This window comes from Suncus etruscus, chromosome 9 (genome assembly GCF_024139225.1).
Source record: "Suncus etruscus isolate mSunEtr1 chromosome 9, mSunEtr1.pri.cur, whole genome shotgun sequence".
In the NCBI taxonomy this organism is placed as follows: Eukaryota; Metazoa; Chordata; class Mammalia; order Eulipotyphla; family Soricidae; genus Suncus; species Suncus etruscus.
In genome coordinates this window covers 83,574,413-83,594,002 of record NC_064856.1, presented here as the reverse complement: position 1 = coordinate 83,594,002, position 19,590 = coordinate 83,574,413, and the positions used below count along the sequence as shown (strand labels likewise).

Sequence of the window (19,590 nt, the reverse complement as noted above, 5' to 3'; positions counted from 1 at the left end):
GGATTAAGAACAGAGACACTCTTGCCTTATACAAAGGACTCAAGGTCTCTGGGTCTCAATTCTCTCCTCTGTGAGGAGTTGGCCATCATCTTATGAGGCAACAGAGACAAGTTCATGGGGGTGCTCTGCTGTGAACTCTAATAAGTGTGCAATAATTACATGTTTTCACTCTTATTAAGAAGAGGAAAAGGGAAAATGTTGATATCAAGTTTCCCTATTGGAAAGGCCCATGAGTCAGAGAGAATTAAAGAGGGAAAAAGTTGATGATTAGTGTGGTGCTGGAGACAGGAGACAATGTTCTGAGAGAGACTAGCTCTAATTATTGTAGTCAAGTCACCCTCTGGTTAAGCAATGAGTCAAGTATCTGAATGAATGAGTATCCTCACTTCCATGGCTGGCTGGGTAACTTGGAAATCCCTATTGGTCTAATAGATAAGACTGAAGCCAGAGAAAAGAGTAACCTAAGCAATTGTTGGGAGGACTTGCATACTATTAGAACTGTAGGCTATAGGTAGTGGGTGGTGTGACATTAATTAACCTATAAAAAGCAACTGGATGATGATCTTGACAGAGAACAGAGTTTCTCAAAAAAGGACTATAAGATCCCTGTGGGCCACTAGGATATTTCAAGGAAAGTACAGGTAAAAAAATTACATAATGGGGCCCATGATAGGATTCCAATTGGTAGGATAGGGGTGACACAGGAAAAAAATAAGTTCAGAAGAGACCATAGTCAGAAAAGGGTTAATAAACACTGGTCTACATAGTATGGCTTGGGTCACATAGGTATATACCTTAATCTAAACTGATCAAATAAGACATACTTCTGTCTGTTTATTTCCACTTAAGTAAATTTTAAATTAAACCATCATTTATAATATTGTGGGCAATCAGGGCTGGAGTACAGCAGGTAAGAAGCCTCCTTTGTATGTGGTCGACCTGAGTTAGATCCCTGGTATTCCATATGATTCCACAGCTGTCAAGGATGATCCATAAGCACAGATACAGGAGTAACCCATGAGAACCACTGGGTATGGCCAAAATGTCATTTTTTTAAAAAAGAACAAATATTGAAGGTGATGATGATATGACAAAGGTTAGAGCTAATGTCTACAATGTTTTTACTTTAAAATGCAATTTTTAAAAAGATGCATTCATTGATGGATGGAAAGATGAACAGATGGGTGATTATGAAAATTATAGTAAAATGTTTTAAGAAACTAGATAGCTGAAACTTGAGTATTCATAGTGTGATTCTGACAGTTTGGGTTAGGAAAGCATTGGGCTAGGAAAGCATAAGAAAAAGGAAAGGTGTTGATATGAAATGGATGTCTTCCCCAAGATCATTGTTGGGGAATCTTAGAAAATGCTTCAGTCTAGTCAACAGGTCAATATGTTCTTAAAAGAGGATTGGAGAAATAGTAATCCCAAACAATTTTCCCTAGGAAGAAAATTCTTGGAAGGGAGTGGGGTCTGCAAGAAATCTAGAAAAAGACAAAAGGGAAGCTAGAGTTCAGAAATGCTAGAAAATGCAGCTTTTGGTAGACTTGAGTAATATGGCTGGATGCTGGATCTATCTTGGCAGATGTGAAGGCTGCAACTGCTGTTTCAGCCTGGGCATAATATCTTTTCTTATTACCCAAGACCTCATCCTCCACTCCGTAGATAATCTCATAGAATTATGGCTTTAAATATCATCTGTTCTCTAAAGATGTTTAATTATGTATGTCCAACTAGGAGCTTTACACTGAATTCTAGATTCCTATACCAAACTACCAACTCAAATCTCCAACTGGATGTTTAGGAAATATCACAAACTTAATATGTTCAGAATCCAACTCTGGGGCCAGAGAGATAGCATGGAGGTAAGGCATTTGCCTTACATATAGAAGGACAGTGGTTCGAATCCCAAGCCTGCCAGGAGCAATTTCTGAGTGTAAAGCCAGGAGTAACCCTTGAGCGCTGTCAGTTGTGACCCAAAAACCAGAATCCAACTCTCTCCAGCATCCCTCCAATGTATTATGTAATTGTCTTCCATCTACGAAATATCATTTCTTTTCTTTCAATTGTTCTGGCCAGTCTTCCGTGAATTAGCATGAGTTGGCCTTCCTGATCCTTCTGAACTCTGTTACTAACTCAGCGTTAGTAGACTCTCAAAGCTCAGGACCAAAGCCTAGAACATAAAAACTCTACCAAACACTGACATGTTGATGAGGATTTGGAGGAGTCTAAACCCATTTCTTTCTAACTTCAACTATACATTGACTTTAACTAGTAAGTATCTCATGCACCAAGCTCTATTCTCCATCCAGCAACTCTTGTATCTGGAGAACTATTAGTACAAAAGAACTGCTTTGCCAGGTTTTTCTTTTTTTCTTTTTATCAATTGGTGACTAATCACCTTATTAACTTCTGAAAACAGCTCATTAGATAATGTGCTTCTGTTGACACTAAACATTTAATTGCGGCTGCTTTTGGCAATTCAGTATTTATAATCAAGTTTCATGCATGAGCATTTTTTTTTTTCCTCAAACCCAGGCTTTTTATTAGCAAGAACAGGCCACACACTAGGGTAGAGGAATACGAAGTAGGGAATAATCCAATAATCCCATCACCAGATTACATCCTAGGGTGAAGTGTGAATATTTATTAGGATAGAAACAGTAATCCAGGACCAAAGAGATAGCATGAAGGTAAGGCATTTGACTTGCAAGCAGAAGGTCAATGGTTCGAATACCAGCATCTCATATGGTTCCCTGAGCCTGCCAGGGGATTTCTGAGCATAGAGTCAAGAGTAACCCATGAGCGATGCTGGGTGTGACAATAAAACCAAAACCAAAACAAACAAACAAAAAACACTAAAAAAACAAAAAACAGTAATCCAACAATCTTGGAGATGTCCTTTATCACAGACTTTCCCCAACTCTCCATCTTCTCTCTCTCTCTCTCTCTCTCTCTCTCTCTCTCTCTCTCTCTCTCTCTCTCTCTCTCTGTTCGTGTCTCTACCCCACCTTCTTTATTTTATTTTATTTTTAAATGTTTTCTTTTTGGTTTTCGTTTCTGCAGTATTCAGGGCTTATTACTCCAGGCTTTGAGCTCAGGGATCACTTCTGGCTAGTTCAAGGGACAATGTGGGATGCTGGAGATTGAACCCTGGTCAACCGTGTGCAAGGCAAGTGCCCTCCCCCACTGTGTTATTGCTCTTACTCCTCTTCTCCCTCTTGTTTGTTTGGGCCAATGCTGGCAGTGTGCATGAGCATTTTTTAAAGTTTAGTGCCTCTGTGAAAAGACATTAATCTGTCTCATTTTGGCAATTTTATTCTAATAAAAATGTATGGAGTATCAGAACATGATCTAAAGTAGTTATATCTATATTCATTAGCAAGAGAGACATCTTTACATGTCTTCTGCTTTTCTCAGCTTTATTGTTTTGGTTATGTCCATTCTAGATGCAGTATGACAAATCCTTTAGATTCTAGTTAAACAGTGAGGAGACAATAGATTTGTCTTATGCACATTAATAAATTCATTTAATAGTCAAGACTACCAAAAGTAGGTCAACTGGAGTCATCCAAACCTAATATATTCATTGGCCTAGTAATACAAAACTATAAAGTCCTGTCAGTAGAAAGGTGAAAAGAAATGAATGGTTAATTTGAAAGAAAGTCAGTAGAGGAAGAATAGAAGCAGACAGATTTTGTGCATCTCTGTGTATGAGGCCATGATGAGCTCTTAGCCTGCTATTCTTATGCCCAATTTGCAGAAAAGCAAGCTGAGCACCAGGGAAGGGAAACATTTTATGAAAAGCCATTTCTTTGAATTTCACAGTTCAGGTCAGTTGCAAGTTAACATATGAATGGAGTGAATCAGATGAAGGGAAACACGCGTGTGCGTGTGTGTGTGTGTGTGTATGTACATGTGTTGAATGTGTACTTGTAGAAAAGAATAAAGGGGTACTTATAATCTAAATTCAGAACAAATTATTCTGATATGAAATAAATGTTAAAAAGGGAAGGACGCCATTCAAAAATTCACTTTTCCTGTGGGTAGGTGGATGGGTGGGGACTTAGCCAAACCCAGTGATGCTCAGGAGCTATTCCTGGTCCTGTGCTCAGTAGAAATTAACACCTACTTGTGCTCAGGATCCACCATATGTGGTGGCAGTGTTGAGCAAAGGAAAGTGCATTCCCCCCATACTATTTTGTCAGCCCCTCTAATTCACTTTTTTTTTTTTTTGGTTTTTGGGCCACGCCCAGTGACGCTCAGGGGTTACTCCTGGTTCTGCGCTCAGAAATCGCTCCTGGATTGGGGGACCATATGGGACACTGGGGTATCGAACCATGGTACATCCTAGCTAGTGCCAGCAGACACCTTACCTATTGCAGCAACACTTCAGCCCCTAATTCACTTTTAAAGTTGTTGAACATCAGAGTTCATGGGTAGTATGAGTAAGTGTGAGGGAGGGTCTCCCAAGGTGCAATCAAGGGTAGCTGCCCTGTCTTGTGTTTCCCCTGCACAAACCCTCCTGACGTCATATCCCATTGACAGGACTTAGGTGCCTGAAACTTTTGTGGTTCCTCCTATGCACCCCTAACTCATTTTGGCTCCATCAATAACTTTCTTAATGGGCTCCACACCTCCCCTCCTCCACACTGATTCTACATGTCTTCAGACACTTACTCAAAGGTTAGATCCTCGATATTCCTCTTCTTGATTTACCCCAAATTTAAAATCAAAACTATTATCTTCTAGAGCACCTCTAGTCCTTCCCTTTTAGTTATTACTCACAACATGTATGAACATTTAACATATCACTTATTTGGTTCATTTGACCAGACAACTCAGGAAGCCCAGCCCTAGAGCAGAGGAGGTTTTCCAGTTTCTTATACTGTCTCCAGTGCATAGCACAATGTGAGGCTCATAAATGTGTTGAAAGAGACTTTGTTGAGAAAATAAATGCCTTGGTATTTCCTAAATTCTGGATGGAAAATCTAGTAGATATTTAAAATTTATTGAGCCTTTTATATCTGAAACAAAACTCATGATTCCATTCACCCTTCCTTACTCTAACCTTGTGCAGGAATCTTCTCCAGGCCTGCAATAATTTCCACTCTTGTTTGCTACAACTTACTTATCTTTTAACACTGTCACATCTATATTTCAAGTTTGCAAGTGCATTTTGCAAGCGCCAATACAAAAGTATTCACAAAGAATGCATAATCTCTGAAAATTATTCAAATATCCCTACTACCAATGCATTTCTAAATACAAAACTCACTGCCATATGGTATGTCTGTGTAGCAAAAGAAGCTCATTTTCAAACAGATAAAATTCAGTAGTTAGATGTGAATTAGTAGTTAGGTATGAATGACAGTGCTTTTTTTTTTTTAATTTCATAGTATTTCGGGATCTTTAGACATGTAAAAACTTAGGCAGAGGGTCCACAAAGGAGCAAGGTTTTGACTTATGTTATAAAGTTAAGCCTGAGCTGGGAATACTTCTAGGTGTTCTCTGCAATTTATTCTCTACCTGGAGAAAGTGCAACTGAGAAAGGAACTTTAAGGACCCCCCCCCACATTAAAAAATTCAGTAAAACCAGTGAAACAAGTAGTTGCCCTAACCAGAAGTGGGGTCAAAGACTATGAAGCAGGAAGAAAAAAGGCAAAAGAAAGAGAATTCATGGCATTTCAAAGATGATGGCAGAAAAATGACCATCATCCCTTGGCAAATGTGTGTCTATGTGGACAAGAAGTGATAACATAGGCTGCCTCATCATGTGGAAATCACACTCGGATGAAGGATGGAAATGAAGAAACTTTGAGCTTGGTGTCAATTTTGGTTTGGTTTGGTTTTGGGGCTACACCCAGTCGTGTTCAAAGGTTACTTGTGGCTCTGCACTCAGAAATCATTCTGGCTGGATCAGAGGACCATATAGGATGCCAGTGATCGAACTGGGGTCATTCCTGGGTAGGCTGCATGCAAGACAAACACCCTACCACTGAATTGTCAGTCTGGCCCCATCAGTGTCAATTTCTAAATAAGCATGGACACCAATGAGGCAATCAAAGGGCAAGGGAGTGTTTGACTTTTCCTACCTTGAATGTAAACATACATATTGTGCTATCATTCTGGCATCAAAATCCCTAACATTTCTACTGCACATCTCCCACCTTCATCACCTCTAGCTCTATTCTAGATTTATTTCTTTCATTTTTTTAATTATTAAAAGTAGTACTTGAGAGTCGTAATCCACACCTAATAGTAAACTGAGGCTATGCGGAGCCAAGGATTAAGCCAGGCTTTGTACCTTCTAAGCATGTGCTCTTTCACTTGGGCAATACCTTCAACTTCACTCTTACTTTCTTTACAACTCTTATTTAAGTCTCTAACACCTGGGTTGACCACAACATAACCTCCTTACTATTCTTGCTTTCTTCATCTGGATATTGCTTATAGATTGACCTCATTTCATAATAGGTAGTTCCAATAATACTTGCCCCTTGCTCTTCAATAGTTCCTTTCAGACAATTGTCATCCCCAACTATTTCCTTCCAAGTGTCTCCCTTTCTCTACCTTTCTAATACTGACAATGCCTCCCTACTTTTCAACACCTCAGAGAATGAAAACTTCTTATTGCTCAAGCACACTTGGTACTGTTCACACCCATCTTTTGCTCAAGCTCCTAGTATCTTGTTCTGGAACGCAAAATTTCTGCTGAAATCTTAGCATAAAACAATGGAAAGACATACATTTGAAGACTGTTCCAGAATTCTATCTTGGCCACCTAATGCTAATTCTGTGATGGTGGTCAAATTATTTTAATTTTGCTCTATTTTCTCATCTTACCTTGGAGGTGAATGTTTCCCCATTAGAAAAAGTGAGAAAAATCCACATAAAGCATTGAGTACTACATAATTCCTTTGGAACAATGTAAAACTTGCTTTTGTTTCTTTTGGCTAAAACCAAAAAGGCTTACTCTTGGTTTGGGGCTCAAGGATCATTGCTAGAAGACTGAAGGGACAGGTTGCACAAATTAAACCCTGGCCCACCATATGCAAGGCAAATGCCCAACACACTGTACCTACTCTGGCCCAAGGCAGTTTTATTTCTTTTAATTTTTTTATTAAATCACCATGAGATACAGAGTTTAAAAATTGATTGTTCTACCACCCCCACCCCCACCACATCCCCACCCCCACCCACCACCAGCACCACTACCACACCACCCCAAAAAGAGAAAAAAGTTGTTGATTGTTGAGTCCAGACATACAATGTTTCAACACCCAATCTTTTCACTAGTGTTCATCTCCTGTCAGCAATTTCCCAGTTACCCACCTGTCTCCACTTCATTCCAAGCCAGTTATTTTTTTTTTTTTTTTGGTTTTTGGGCCACACCCGTTTGACGCTCAGGGGTTACTCCTGGCTATGCGCTCAGAAATCGCCCCTGGCTTGGGGGGACCATATGGGACGCCGGGGGATCGAACCGAGGTCCTTCCTTGGCTAGCGCTCGCAAGGCAGACACCTTACCTCCAGCGCCACCTACCCGGCCCGCCAGTTATTTTTTTTAATAACCATTCTCTATCCATTGTTTCACAATGCCCCTTCAGAGAAAATTCTCACTCAGCTGATCTTGTGCTTGCTTCCTCCTCAAAGCACTTACCCAAGGTCTACTCCTTTATATATGCATTAATTCTTTCTCTACTCCTTGAAGATAAAAACCAGGTTTTTAATCTACTCTTATTGCGCCTATTTGTTTGTTTTCTGGTTTTGTTTACTAGGACATTTGTCAGGGCAATTCTGAGAGTGAACTCAAGGATTTTCATAAGCAAAACATTTCATCTACCAATTGAGCCTCATTCTTAGACTCAAGCCATGTCTACTATAGATACTCTAGCATCAATTACTGAGTACATATAGGATTCTATAAATGCTTACTGATTCAAATTATCTTTCATTTCATAGCCAACATATACAAGATGGATATTTTCCTAGCTGCTTGCTAAACTCTATCTGGAAGAAAAGTTGAGTATGGCTTGAGGACAAAATATCTTAATATACTCAATTAAAACACACATACTCCCCACTCAATCCTTTAAACAGCAGAGATAAAAACCTTCTTGAAGAAAAATACATTTAGCTCTGAGCCTATTATCATGGCTTTCAGAATCACATTCATTTGTAGGATGCATTTAATGGCAAAATATAACAAATGGAAAGAGAGCCCCTTACGGTCAGCTTGCAGAAGGACAACATGATGGAGGGTGAGCGCCATTCTTTGGGAGTCAATGGTACTGAGGATCTTGGCAGCTGCAGTGCCTAACAATGGCTTCCCATTGTACAGGGTGTAGTAAGTTAGCTCTGCTGGGTCTTTGGGTCCTGGCACCCGCTGCATCTTGACCATCTTTCAGAAAAAGAAAAGAAGTGTTTATGTCTGATAATAACCCAGCTCTCACCTCAGCAATGTGCAGGCTCTTCAGTATTGAAGCTTTCCTTGGATCCACAAAGACTATTTCAGACTTTAATTTCTGTATATTTTCCTATCCAGAGAAAAGTATTTTGAACATCTGGGAAGAATCCTATAAGGACGGAGACAAAAAAAGCTGAGGTAGAGATGTCTTCCAGACTCCAGGGAACTCTGGCCTCATTTGAAAATAGGCTCTCACATTATTTCAGGGCATATGGGTTATTCTCAACAAGATATCTAATTTCAAATTGCCAGCAGGAAAAAAAAAACAACAATGAGCATAAACATCTGCAGTTTGAACCATCTCAGATCAAAGAATACTTGAAAAATCAAAGTTCTTTTCCTAAAATAACCTTTATAGCTTTTTCTCACAGTACCAAAAAGCACCTAAAAATGACATAAGGGTTGGGGCCAGAGTACAGAAGGGAGGGTATTTGAACCAAATGGGTTTAATCCATCACATCCCATATGGTCCTCTGAGTACCATCAGGAGTGATTTCTGAGTGCAGAGTCATGAGTAACCCTTAAGATCTCTGGGTATGAGCAAAATTAAAACTAAATAAAAATATTACATATGGAAGATCAAAAATGTCTCTGTAATATAGTGGATAGAGTGCTTGCCTTGTACACAGTCACCCAGATTCAATCCCTAGTATGATATGATACCAGGGGTACCACCAGGAGAGGTCCTTAGGTGCTGAACAAGAGGCTATCCGAGTATAGCTGGGTATGACCAATAAATAAATAAAAAATAAAACATACATCATTATAATATATAGGATGTTAAAATGATTACAAAAATGTTCATTTATTCAAATAACAAAAAACCTGAAAATTCTGAGTTCTAATATATTGAAATATTAGAGTAGTATAAGTGAATGAACAATAATTATTTTTGTGAGAAGCCTAGAAAATGGCTAAAAGAATTAGGATGTACATTGTGATGAGGTATTGAAGAAGATATAGAATAACTAGAATTCAACAAGGACTTGGTAGAGAATATAAGTGGTACACTTTGGAACAGTACAGTTTCCTATAGAACTAACAGATACAAGAGCTATGAACCAGCATGCTGTGACTAACTTTGTCTGATTATGTTAGAAAATTTCTTTGAATTTCCTCTAAGAAAGTAAGTGTATGGACGGTGAAATATGAAGAAATGAGGGACCACACAAGGTTATGTGGGAGTATGAGGTGTTCTAATTTTAATGCGAAGAATCAGGGATATATATGTGGGATTTTGCTGGTCACAGGTATGAAAAGAATGCTCACATTTGTTTCTATGCAAAGTACAACATATTCCCTTGTAAATGGAGGCATCTGCAAAACAATTCACCTGGCTCTAGGTGGTATTCAGACCTGATAAATAGATACATTTCAAGTAAAAATCCAGAGTTAAAAGGAGAAGATAAAGGCCTGAGCAGTTGCACAAGTGGTAAGGCATCTGCCTTGCCTGTGCTAGCCTAGGACAGACCACAGTTCGAGGCATTCCATATGGTCCCCCAAGCCAGGAGCGATTTCTGAATACATAGTCAGGAGTAATCCCTGAACATCACTGGGTGTGGCCAAAAAATAAAAAAAAGGGGAGAAGATAAATTTTATTTTACTTATTTTTTTGGTATAGTCACTTTATTTTATTTTTGTAGAGCCAGAAATAGAACTCAGGTTTCCTTCATGGAAAGAAAATAATCTTTAAAAAAAATAGTATCTTTATTTAATCACCTTGATTACAGACATGATTGTAGTTGGATTTCTGTCATATAAAGAACACCCCCCTTCAACAGTGCAACATTTCCATCATCAATGTCCTCCATTTCCCTCCTCCACTCCCCCACCTGTATTTGAAACCGGCATTCTACTTCTCTCACTCATTAACATTGTTATGATAGTTGTCAGTGTAGTTATTTCTCTAACTGCACTCACCACTCTTTGTGGTGAGCTTCATATCGTGAGCCAGTCCTTCCAGCCCTCATCTCTATTATTTCAGGGCATTATTACAATAATGTATTTTATTTTTTCTTAAAACTCATTGATAAGCGAGACTACTCTGTTTATCTCTTTTCATCTGACTTATTTTATTCAGCATAATAGATTCCATGTACATCCATCTCTAGGAAAATTTCATGACTTCATGACTTTCTTGATGGCTGCATAATATTTCATTGTGTGTATGTATCACAGTTTCTTTAGCCATTCATCTGTTGAAGGGCATCTTGGTTGTTTCCAGAGTCTGACTATTGTAAATAGTGCTGCAATAAATATAGGTTTGAGGAAGGGATTTTTGTATTACATTTTTGTGTTCCTAGGGTACATCCCTAGGAGTGGTATAGCTGGATCATATGGGAGCAGTCTTGGAGGCAAATGAGGGAGATATGAGATTCATGCTGGGAACAGGGGTGGAGGAAGGACAATACCAGTGGTGGGAATGGCCCTATTTCACTGTCACTATGTACTTTAAATATTACTGTGAAAGATTAATAATCATTTTGATCACAGTAAAATTATTTTTAAAAAACCCAGCATGGTATTTGAATAAAGACAGACCCCCAGATCAATGGAATAGACTTGAATATTCAGAGAATGTTCCCCAGCCATACAGCCAATTAGCAATAAATGCAAAATGAAGCAAGAAAAGCCTCTTCAACAAGTGGTGTTGGGACAACTGTTCAGCCACTTGCTAAACAGCAAGCTCAGACATTCATCTAACACCATGCACAAAGGTCAAGTCCAAATAAATTAAAGGCCTTGATATCAGATCCAAAACTATAAGGTATATAGAACAACACATAGATAAAATACTCCATGACATTGATACTAAGGCATCTTAAAGGAGGAAACAGCACTCTCCAAACAAGTGGAAGCAGAGATACAGATAGGAATTTTTTTTTTTTGGTTTTTGGGCCACACCCGTTTGATGCTCAGGGGTTACTCCTGGCTATGTGCTCAGAAGTCGCTCCTGGCTTGGGGGGACCACATGGGGCGCCAGGGGATCGAACTGTGGTCCATCCTACGGTAGCGCTTGCAAGGCAAACACCTTACCTCTAATGCCACCTTCCCGGCCCCCAGATAGGAATATACTAAGCTGAGAAGCTTTTGCACCTCAAAGGAAATATTGCCAAGGATGCAAAAGCCACCCACAGAATGGGAGAAACTATTCACTCAATACCCACCAGATAAGGGGCTAATATTGAAGACATGCAAGGTACTGACAGAACTTAACAAGAAAAAAAAATCTAACCCCATCAAAAAATAGGGAGAAGAAATGAACAGACACTTCCTCAAAGAAGAAATACAAATTGCCAAAAGGCACATGAAAAAATGCTCCACATCACTAATCATCAGGGAGATGCAAATCAAAACAACAATGAGGTACCATCTCATGCCACAGAGACTGGCACACATCACAAAGAACAAGAACAATCAGTGCTGGTGGGGATGTGGAGAGAAAGGAACTCTCATTCACTGCTGGTGGGAATGCCATCTAGTCCAGCCTTTCTGGAAAACAATATGAGAAGATACATTTTAACATCTCAAAGCAGTTTCTGTCTGGCTAGGTTCCAGATGTCAATACTGATGTAGATTAGGGAATTTTGTACACTTTCTGTTTCCTGAGGTAACAAGTTTTGTTTTAGTGGCTAATACAGATAACTAATTTCCTTAGATCTGACTAAGAAATAGGTTTTAGAAAAAATTAGTTTATCTGAAAGAGATGCAAATCTATACTTGGTAAAGTTTTTCTCAACAGCCCAATGCTATTTCCTGGCCAAAACTTTGAATGTGAATTCTAAAGCAAGAATTAGAAAGTACTCAAAGTCCTTTAGAAATTTTCCCAAAGCAAAACATTTCTTTCTCTTTAAAACTGCAACAGCATTTAGAAAACAATGAGAAATAAAGTTGTTTTTAAGTATTTTTTGGTGCTGAGTTTTCCAAATAAAGAGAAATTTAATCAAGGCCATATTTGCCAGTGTAAATCCTTATGTTTGGAGTAAAAAGCTCAAACATATAAACACTTAAATAGCAGAAGGGAGATTCATATTTGGGCCAAATAAATATTTGTTGCTAAGCATGAGAAATATCACCTTTGCTATCAAAAATCCTGGTCAGGGGCTGGAGCGATAGTGCAGTGCAGTGGTAGGGTGCCTGTACACAGCTGACCCAGGATGGAGATGGGTTTGATTCCCAATGTCCCATATAGTACCCCAAGCCAGGAGCAATTTCTGATCCATAGCCAGGAGTAAGCCCTGAGTGTCACAGGATATAGCCCTCCCCCCAAAGAATCTTGGCCAGCAATCCTCTCTGGAGAAACGCTTCTCAGTGGCCATTCAGAGGAGACTTTTATTAGTCGGGATTAAACCAGCAACTCTACTTTTACATGCCTAAGAAAAATGTAAGCATATACTTAAGAAGAATATTCATAGCTGCTTTAATTGGAATAGCAAATAATTGGAATAAGCTGAAATTCATCAACAAAATGGATGGAGAAGAGAATAGATAAATGAATTATGTATATTCATACAAGGAAATTTTTTTAGCAATAAAGGAATAAACTAATAAATTAAAACAACATAGGTAAATCTTAAGCAAACTATATTGAGTCAAACAAGCTTCATACAAAAGTGAATATATTATAGGATTCAATTTATGGAAATTTCTACAATTTACAAATTGACTTATGGTAAAGAACCAATATGTTTTTTTTTAATAATATGATTTTTATTTTGATCATAGTGTCTTACATATTGTTGACAATAACATTTTAGGTACATATTTACATAAAATCAGGGGGATTCCCATCACCAAATTGTCCTCCCTACACCTCCATTTTTGTCCTACCTCCCATTTACTCTTCCCTCACCCCCAGGGCGGCTAGAATATGTGGTCCCCTCTGTATCCAACCCACTACTTAGTAGTCTTGCACCTGTTTGGTCTTGATGCCTCCCTTATCTCCTCCTCTAACTGTAGGCAGGACTAGCTAGTTCAAGTTGCATGGTTTTGCTGGAAAAAGAGAAGATATATAAACTGGGGTAAGAGTCTAATACTCCAAAAATGGGTGGAATCCTTCTAGAGGCTCTCATCATCGATTTGGGAGATGAAGGAGAAAAAGAAGGTGAAACACTCCACCAGTACCAAAAAAAAGTGTCAATTATCCAGTGAGGACTCCAGCTATATCGATAAGCACCACAAAAAATAGACGAAAAACAAAACAAAACAAAAAAAGACAAACAAAAACAAACAAACAAACCAAAAACACGCCATGGTCTTGAAATAAGAAACATGGTATAGCACATAATGAAAAAAGATAAAAGAAGAGAAAAAAATAAGTATAATTGGGAACAACGATTTCAATAATCACACCCAAACAGAGAAATCGACCAAAATAGATAGGTAAATAAAAATAATAATAACAATAATAAATGAAGGTAAAAAAAATATAGAACCAATATGTTTTATTAAGTATAAAATAAGAACATAGTGTGATCTTTTTTATAAGGGGTAAATTTTGAGACACACATGGAGATATTCAAAGCTTACTCCTGGAACAGAACTTCTAGAACCATAAAGAAAGACTCTAGGGGCCCGAGAGATAGCACAGCTGTAGGGCGTTTGCCTTGTATGTAGAAGGATTTGAATCCCGGCATCTCATATGGTCCCCTGAGCCTGCCAGGAGCAATTTCTGAGCATAGAGCCAGGAGTAACCCCTGAGCCAGGCTGCCAGGTGTGACCTAAAAACCAAAAAAAAAAAAAAAAAAAAAAAAAAGAAAGAAAGGAAAAGAAAAAAGAAAAAAGAAAAAAAAAAGACTCTATTCTAGACTTTGTCCTATGACCTGTGCAAATACCAAGATCTCTAGCTATAGAGGCCTGATCTTATCATCCACAACTGAGCGGAAAGTTTCCTGGCACCATAATAAGACCTTGGGGGTGTGGTAATGAGCATGTATGGAGCCAGTAGTTGTTCCCATGGCAGTATGCTTCAAGGGCTGAGAAACCCTGAATCTCTTAGGCCAAGGGAATTACCTTTCTTATTTCCCCAATATTTACTGTACCTATGCAAAAAAAAAAAAAAAAAAAGGAAGCACAAAACTTTGCCACACCAGTACTCCTTCCCTTTTTTTTCTTCTTTTTCTTTTTCTTTCTTTTTCACTCTTGTAGTTATTATTTGGTAATTTTGTTGTTGCTGCTGCTGGGTGCTTTTTCTTTTTTGGTAGTTACTAGTTTTTTGTTTTTGTTTTTTTGTTTTTGTCTCCTTCCAGCAGAACCACACAACTTGAATCATCTTGTCCTGTCTCATGAAATGAGGGGGGAAATAAAAAGGAATGATACCAGGACCAAACAGCTGTAACACTGAGTGGAAATAAAAAATGATCAGACTTAAACACCAAACCCAAAGTCAACAACAACAGACTCAATACCCTATCTACAATAAGCTATACACAGAGGGGAACAGTTACACTAGCTCTCCAGGGGGCAAGGGGCAAAGAAGGGAAATAAGGGACACATGCTGGGAAAAGGGGTGGAGGTAGGACAACACTGGTGGTGGGAATGGCCCTGATTCATTGTCACTATGTACCTTAAATATTACTGTGAAAGATTTGTTACTCGCTTTTAGTCCCAATAAAAATAATTAAAAAAAAAAAGCTTACTCCTGGTACTCAGGTGCTGAGGAACTACATGTGGTGTTGGGACTAAAACCCAGGCCAGCTATGTACAAGACAAGCTCCCTACCAGCTGTAGTATTTCTCTGGCTCAATACATTATACTCTTTTTTTTAATAATTGTTTTAATTTAATAACCAGGAGATACAGTTGCAAAGTTGTTCATGATGAGTTTTAGTTATATAATATTCAATATCCTTCACCAGTGCACATTTCCTGCCAATGTCTCCAGGTTCCTTCCCTCGCCTCCCTGTCTTCCCCCCTGCCTGCCTTTATGGCATACATTCCCTCCCCAATACATCTCTCCCAGTCTTCCATTTTTCCTCCTTTTAGACACTGCAGTTTGCAATATTGCTACTAAAGGGGTATCACTTTACCTCCTTTCATCATCCAGTTCTTGTCCAGATGATCATTTTCAATTCTCATTGTCATAGTTGTCTTCTCTCTGACCTAAATGCACTAACCTGCTCTTTGTGATAAGCTTCCTACTACAGACCAGTCCTCTTGGCACTTATCTCTATTGTCCTTGGGTATTATTATCATACTACATTTTAAAAATATATTCCTCAAATGAATGCAATCATTCTATGTCTAATTCTCCCTCTGACTCATTTTGTTCAGCCTAATATTCTCCATGTCCATCTATGTATAAGTAAATTTTATGACTTTCTTTTTTCTAACAATACAATAGTATTCTATTGTGTAGATATACCACAGTTTCTTAATTCCCTCATCTCTTCTTGGATACAAGGTAGACTGTTAGAGCCATTTTGGATAACAAAATGAATATTTCTCAACAAAAACCTTAAAAACTAAGCTCCCATGGGGCTGGTGAGGTGGCGCTAGAGGTAAGGTGTCTGCCTTGCAAGCGCTAGCCAAGGAAGGACAGCGGTTCGATCCCCTGGCGTCCCATATGGTCCCCCCAAGTCAGGGGCAATTTCTGAGTGCTTAGCCAGGAGTAACCCCTGAGCATCAAACGGTGTGGCCCGAAAAACCAAAAAAAAAAACAAAAACAAAAACAAAAACAAAAAAAAACCTAAGCTCCCAAATGACCCATCAATATGGCTCCTGGGAATATACTGTAGGGACCCAAAAGTAGAATGCAGAAAAGGCAGCTACAGTTTTTATATTACAACTCTAGTCACAATAGTAATATGGTAACACAACAGTATACTCTTAATGACAGAATTTAAATAACAAGTATACAGGTGTTCATTTAATAAAATTTCCAACTTTCTTTTGAATTTGAAAATGTTCATAATAAAATGTTGAAGAGAAGGTAAAACTAAAAACCATGGTATTGTTAACTTTAATATTTGAAAATCAGCATATTGAACAAGTATTTGAACAGTATATTGAACAGTATATTGAACAGAATTATGACTTCTTGAGGCAGATCTTTTAGAGTTTTAGGAATATTGATAGCCCTGGGGGAATCTAGACATAGTCAGCCCCACCTGCATGGATTTGGTCAGATAGCTTCTTGGCCTCAAGCAGAGCCTCTAACAGGATTATTTTCTGGACACTGGCTGAGAAACACTGCACTCACTCTTCTATCATTAATGTTTGTCCTTAAAAAGAATTTTGAAAAGAAAATTTTTACCATCTGTAAGGGCTTGTCTAAATGCTCAACTTCCAACTAGATTGTCATAACTGTGCTTGAAGGAGTCATTTCTCAGCATTCTCAGCACTAGACAGTAAATTTTATTACCCTTGTTGGGTGAAAACAGTATCCTACTATGGTGAAAACTTGCTTTACTTTAATAATAAATGGAGTCAGACCTTTCAATACAATATGCTTATTGGTTATACTTATTTCTTCTTTGGAGCCAATGTTACAAATATAACCACCAGAGAAAAATTTCTGAAAATTTTTGGGAGATCACACCTGGAATTAATCCTGGCTCTGTACTCAGAAATCATTCCTGCCAAGATTGGAGGACCATGTGTATGTAATGCTGGATATGAACTCAAGCTGACAGTATACAATGCAAGCACTTTATTCTCTGTACAATTTCTTCAGCCCTAACTTTAAATTTTAGAAGTCTAAATTCCCATAGCCATGAAGGTGGCTCATCTTTAAGTTGGGTGCAAGAAAAATCCTCTGGGTAGAAAGATGATATAAGTTTTACAGTAAATTTTATTTGAGGGACTTGGGCATAGTATTCTTGCCCATGGTGAGAGAAGAGATAGGAAGAATGTTAGTATTATTAGACAGAGGTGAATGACTAGCAAATAACTTGATACAACTGCAATAGAATAATGAATTGTGGGCCCGGAGAGATTGCACAGCAGCGTTTGCCTTGCAAGCAGCCGATCCAGGACCAAAGGTGGTTGGTTCAAATCCCGGTGTCCCATATGGTCCCCTGTGCTTGCCAGGAGCTATTTCTGAGCAGACAGCCAGGAGTAACCCCTGAGCAATGCTGGGTGTGACCCAAAAACCAAAAAAAAAAAAAAAAAAAAAAAGAATAATGAATTGTTCTAGCAATAGTTTTTCAAGGGTGATGTTAGAATATGACCTACAACCTCCAAAAATTAGGAGTTTGCAGAAATAAATTTCTATTTGATTCATTTGCTTTCTGAGCAATGAAAGGGTACTCACTGAGTACTCAGAAAAAATGAGGGAGAAATCATCTCAATGAGCACTTTAGGATATGTAGATATGTTATGTTTGTTAGGTTTGCAGATGACACCAGGATTATAGGATGATTCTTTCTCTCCTAAATCTGAGGCCATTACATTTCATCGTCTTTACTCACAACAACTTTCTTTTGTTACTTAAAAAGGAGTAGACTACAGGGTTTATAGGGAGAAATAAAAAACCTGGTACAAGATCTTAATCATCACTTTAGCTCTTGACAAGGCTGTCACAGACCTGAAAGACTGAAGAGACACAAAACTAAATCCAGGAGAACAAGAGGTCAAAAATCATCCACTATTACTAGGCTCTGTAGTCAGCTGGCATACCATCCAACTTAAGAAGAATTACATATTCTATAATATGGGTTATTTGTATTCCAGAACTACCTTAGATCATGTAGAACATAATCTGCATAAAATATGTAGAACATAGACTGTGATAATGTCTGTAATTTCCTATCAAATGCTTCCACTTAGAAAGTGTGATTCTTGCGTTGTGTGTATGTGTGTGCGTGTGTGCATGTATGTGTTTGTGTGTGTGTTTTGGTTAAGTTATACACTAGATGTGGTCTATTATCAATCAGAAGTTCACAATTCAGGATCTGTATCAGTATGTCGAGATATGTGGGCTGTGGATTGACTAGAATAGTCTATAAATTGTTCTGTTCTTAAATCAAAAGAGGATATGGCACTTGCTTTACATGCAATTGACCCTATTTCCATCACAGGCACCACAATGGCTCCTTGGGCTCCTCCAGGGACCACTCCTGAACAGAGCCAGGAGTACCCCTTAGTATTTCTAGGCCTAAGCCACCCACCCACTTTCTACCCCACCTGTTACCCCTCCCCAGGGCCAAATGCTAATCTTACCTGATGGTCAGACCAGCCATCTGAGAGTGGTCTGTGGCTGTTAATTCAAGTGGCCTTGGGGAAGGGTGAAACAGAACATGGAGCAGAGAGACAGGTGGGTGCAGAGAGGCTGGTTATCTTAGAAGCCATGTGAGATATGCACATGGTGGTTAGGGCCTTAATAAAACTCCTGAACTTCACCTGACTGTTGTGGGTCATTTCCTCGCATTACCATGCTACCAACAGACCCCAGTAGGCCATAGGGACTGCAGGTGCCAGGCTGAAAAATGCCTCACCATCCATCCATCCTTGCACCATCAAGGACTTTATAACTAATATTTAATACAACACCCACCCACAAATACAAATGATCTAGGAAGATTTTCTACGATAAAAATTATTATTCTTTTTGTTGGGTTCCTGTTACCTCCCATTTAAGGAAAGCACGCACCAGATGTGGTTTTTTCCTTCCCTGGTGCAGTGCCTTCCTCCAAAAGAATTATTTTCTAAAAGGCCTGCTTAGCGAAGTCAATCATTTGACCCTTTGCGTGGATTATTGGTGGTAATTCCAACATGGCTGTAACATTACATTTTTCTCTTTATTTGGCCACTATAGAAATCCAGCCTCAGCTTTCCTACAAAGAAATGTCAGTACCAAAAACCCGCCAAAAGTTCCCTGCTGGTTAGTTTATTTGTAACTAGTATAACCTGGCGCCAGCAGTTTGTTTTTCTGAGTTTAGCTCTATGATGGTAAACAATTATTTCCATCCCCTCTAAAATCTATTTTCCGGTAACTACATAAACATCTTAAATATCTCTGTCTCTCTCCTCCTGGTTTCTTGAAAAACCGCTTTTTGCTAAACCAAAGACATCTCTAGCTCTTGTTTCACTGCCCTTCAACAGGGGTCTTTCTCACCTATAGGATAGTCGTTTTGATATGTAAATTCTAGGCCTGTTTCCCCATTGTACTGCTCTCCTGCTCTT

General features: G+C 38.7%; 1 protein-coding gene across 3 annotated transcripts in view; it reads right to left on the bottom strand.

Moving 5' to 3' along the window:
* KIAA1549L (KIAA1549 like) overlaps positions 1 to 19,590 on the bottom strand; it is a 311,480-nt gene that overhangs the window by 86,262 nt on the left and 205,628 nt on the right. For all 3 annotated transcript variants that reach the window (XM_049780074.1, XM_049780075.1, XM_049780076.1), the window contains one exon: positions 8,230 to 8,401. In XM_049780074.1, coding sequence (XP_049636031.1) covers positions 8,230 to 8,401 — 172 coding nt within the window. The remainder of the gene's footprint in view (positions 1 to 8,229; positions 8,402 to 19,590) is intronic.